Below are 3,310 nucleotides of genomic sequence, written 5' to 3'. Positions count from 1 at the left end.
ATCTCTGATTTGGAGAGCTTCTTTAGTTATATGGCATTTCTGCCTGAATTGAGTTAGAATTCCAATTCCAGTTTGGTGTTGCCACCAAATAGCAGAATTGCCGAATCCCAACTCCAATTCTCCATTTCTTCCCCACCTCCCAATTCCCATTCACCAATTCTGGCCTCAACCCAATTCCAATTCTCCAATCCCTCCTCCCAATTCTCATTCTTCAATTGCGGTTACAAATCCAAGAAGTAAACTGGGCCTTATGTAATTTCGATTTTCACATGAGAAATTTATTACCTCAATAATTTCACATGAAAGATTTCAACTTGGTGAACAGGCATTACCGGAGAACATTCACTTGAACGAATTAAAGCTTTGTAGTAGAATACAAACTAGATGCCATCATAAACACAGTTATTATGTATCAGTACATTATGGTTAAGTTCCAGGAAAAAAATAGACATCAACCACTGCAGTCTGCAGAGAGTTCAGTCATCATCGACAAACTGGGAACCCTTGTGTCTATCCAAAAGTGGATCTGTGTTCATCTGGCAATAACCATCTAAAATTTTGCTAAAGGGAAGAAACCCAATAAGCATCTTACAGGCTGCAACTAGGCAGTGACCGGGGCTTCTACTTTGGGGACATCTTGTAGTTTCTTCTTTGATTCCTTTATGTACTTCCACCCACATTTGTTAACCCCACTGATCCTAGTTGGAGCGTCTGCAGCTTGAACACCTGCAAGCGAATTCATTTAGAAACCAAGCAAACAAATTCTAGAAACTATAATGAAAACTAAAGCAACTTGTATACTATTTTATTTTGTGTTATCCTACCTACACATGTACACATGATTTTATATGAGATAACAGAAGAAGCACTCTGAAAGGTTTTGACAGTGTTTTTTTTTTAAAAAAGTTTTGCTATTGTCCTCCATGACTGTTGGTTGATTGCTGAGCAGCAACCAACAGTAACTAGACCATGACAAACAGAAACAGCAAACAGGACAAGGTGGAGGGGAAAAGCAGTCAAAGCATCATGGGTTCTATCATGATCAAAACACATGTGGAGAAACACCTAGAACACTAATAAGAAGCGTACCCAACAATTTTTGAACAAAATACAAAACAAATGTATACACAAAATATGACTATCTGTCCATCGGATATTCTGAATGTTGTCTTTATACCCTCATAATAGAAACTATATAACAAGAAAGATGTTGTAGGAATGATATGTTCACGCACGAAAAAAAATATAGACGAGTTAATAAGATATGATGCTCACAAGACACAGGGAACATAAGTTGATTTTCAAGCTACAATATAATCGGCAAAATATTTGAACTCAATGCAGTATATGATACTACAGTGATCTATAACCTATATGCCTCAACGGACCTTAGACATCGCAGATAATGTATTAATCAGGTTGACTAAACTGGGATAAAAACACTTGGTCAACTGGAGCAATCACCACCTCAATTTATATTCTACATAACTAGAAGCAATTTCTTCAGAGAAATAGGAATGTATAATCAAGAAACAATATCTTAAACATGTTATCCTTCTTCTGTTAACCAAATTGCAAGAGAATAAATCCAACAATTCAATTCTGGCAGTTGATAATCTTTATGTCCAAACATCTAATTCTTGATTTTTCACATGTTCTGAACCATTCTGTATGTACTTTTTTATGGGAATCTTCACACAGTTGCAATTTTCTGACTTGTGTTTCTTTTCCTTGATTGGAAAAGGTATCACACTGTCCACATGCTCCACCAGCTACTGTTCCATCATTACAGTTGTACAAATTGTGTATGTCCTAAAATGTCTCAATAGCAGTGCTTACCTTCTAATTATATAAAATAATTAACGAGATAAGTGGTATGTCCTTTAATTTTGCTGAGTGAGAAATTTGATATTGTCAATGAAAAGTATTCCATTGCTAAGCCATTAATGAGTACAAGGACTGGTCACTGGTCCACCATCGTGAAAAGTCATCACAAAATCAGAATTGTCAGTCACAGAGAAATCATTTTGATTACCCAGGGGAAGAAAAATTGAAGGATCAGCAGCTGCATTTATTGATGTCTAAGTGCAACTATTTTCTGCATATTCCACAATCTAGATGTGACAAGTTCTCTAGGAATGTCAACTTGTGAAATCCATAATCTCGATTCGTATAAAAACACTCTGAATCATGGATGTGTGGTGCACAGACCATGAATGTGCTTTTGCAAGAGGGAAATTGAACAAGCAGTTGATCAGAACAACAACAATAACGTCAAGCAAGAGTTCGAGAATGTGGCAAAGACTAACCTGCCTTGTACCGAATCCCCCACGCCTTCCCATGCCGACCATCCTGCATTGCGAAAATCATAATAAACCAACCGAAATGGAACGAGAAAGGGAAAAAAAATCAGCACAAGCGCGCACAGAGTAGGGGCCTCGACGAGGGGATCACCTTGTAGAGGTTGATCTTGGTGATCTGGTAGGAGACGTCGCGCCAAGTGGTCTTGGCGACCTTGTATCCGACGCCCCACCCGGGCAGGAACTGCACCACGTCAAACAGGTTCTTCTTCTTCCTCTTCTTCGCCTCCTTCGCCGCCGCCTCGGTCGCCGCCGCCCCCTCCGCCGCCGGCGCGGCGCTGGTACTCAGGGCTCTCTGTGCCGTCGGCGGCGCGAGCACGAGGGACCGCCGGAGCAGGCCCATCGCCCGCTGCGCCATGGCCATCGGGAGCCGGAGGTGTGGGTCTCGACGCGATCAGGACAGGTGGCAGCCGAAGGAGGAGGATGCGAGCTCCGGCGAGTCGGTGTGAGGGGAGAGGCGGCGGCCGGGGCTAGGGTTTTTGCGTGGATTTGGCGGAGGCGGACACCGCTCACCGGGGTGGGGTTTGGATAGATCCGGGCCGTTCACAGTCGATCGTTTGGACGGACGGCAGCAACGTCGTTCACTCGGGCCAATAGTTGGATTGACTAGTTGAGTTCACGGAAATTGTGAAACAAGAGATTTGTAAAATTTAAAAGTTTCACAGTGGGTAATGGCCAAATCCAACGATGAAATTTCAAAAATTTGAGAGATGAAAAATGCTTGAGTACAAATTAAGTACTAATTAAGGGCTTGTTTACTCTCCATTCCAAATTATTAATCGTTTTGGCTTTTCTAAATATATAGTTGTCGGTATATACGGACAGGAGTACCTCCTGCTAGGGTGTCCAGCCTCTTAGCGTGTCGCTGCCGCCTCACAGGTAAGGGCGCGATGGTGTCCAGCTCCCGCATGTGCGCCAAGTGTATCGTGGTGGACGCGTGCCACCACATG

General features: G+C 42.4%; 1 protein-coding gene across 1 annotated transcript; it reads right to left on the bottom strand.

Annotated features, from left to right (window-relative positions):
* Positions 1 to 346: 346 nt before the first annotated feature.
* LOC112876430 lies at positions 347 to 2,923 on the bottom strand. Its single transcript, XM_025940578.1, has 3 exons — positions 2,455 to 2,923; positions 2,310 to 2,352; positions 347 to 726 (listed from the first exon to the last, which is right to left on the bottom strand). The coding sequence occupies exons 1-3, from the start codon at positions 2,722 to 2,724 to the stop codon at positions 602 to 604; spliced, it is 438 nt and encodes a 145-aa protein (XP_025796363.1). The 5' UTR covers positions 2,725 to 2,923; the 3' UTR covers positions 347 to 601.
* Positions 2,924 to 3,310: the final 387 nt, after the last annotated feature.

This window comes from Panicum hallii, chromosome 1, assembly GCF_002211085.1.
Source record: "Panicum hallii strain FIL2 chromosome 1, PHallii_v3.1, whole genome shotgun sequence".
Taxonomy (NCBI): domain Eukaryota; kingdom Viridiplantae; phylum Streptophyta; class Magnoliopsida; order Poales; family Poaceae; genus Panicum; species Panicum hallii.
The sequence above is the reverse complement of the archived record's forward strand: the minus strand, read 5'-3'. Positions and strand labels throughout refer to the sequence as shown.

Coding starts and splice junctions, on each gene's coding strand:
- LOC112876430 (XM_025940578.1), bottom strand. CDS start 2,724: ATGGCCATGGCGCAGCGGGCGATGGGCCTGCTCCGGCGGTCCCTCGTG. Junction 2,353..2,454: donor CCAAGATCAACCTCTACAAG/GTGATCCCCTCG, acceptor TTCGCAATGCAG/GATGGTCGGCATGGGAAGGC. Junction 727..2,309: donor GGGGATTCGGTACAAGGCAG/GTTAGTCTTTGC, acceptor ATTCGCTTGCAG/GTGTTCAAGCTGCAGACGCT.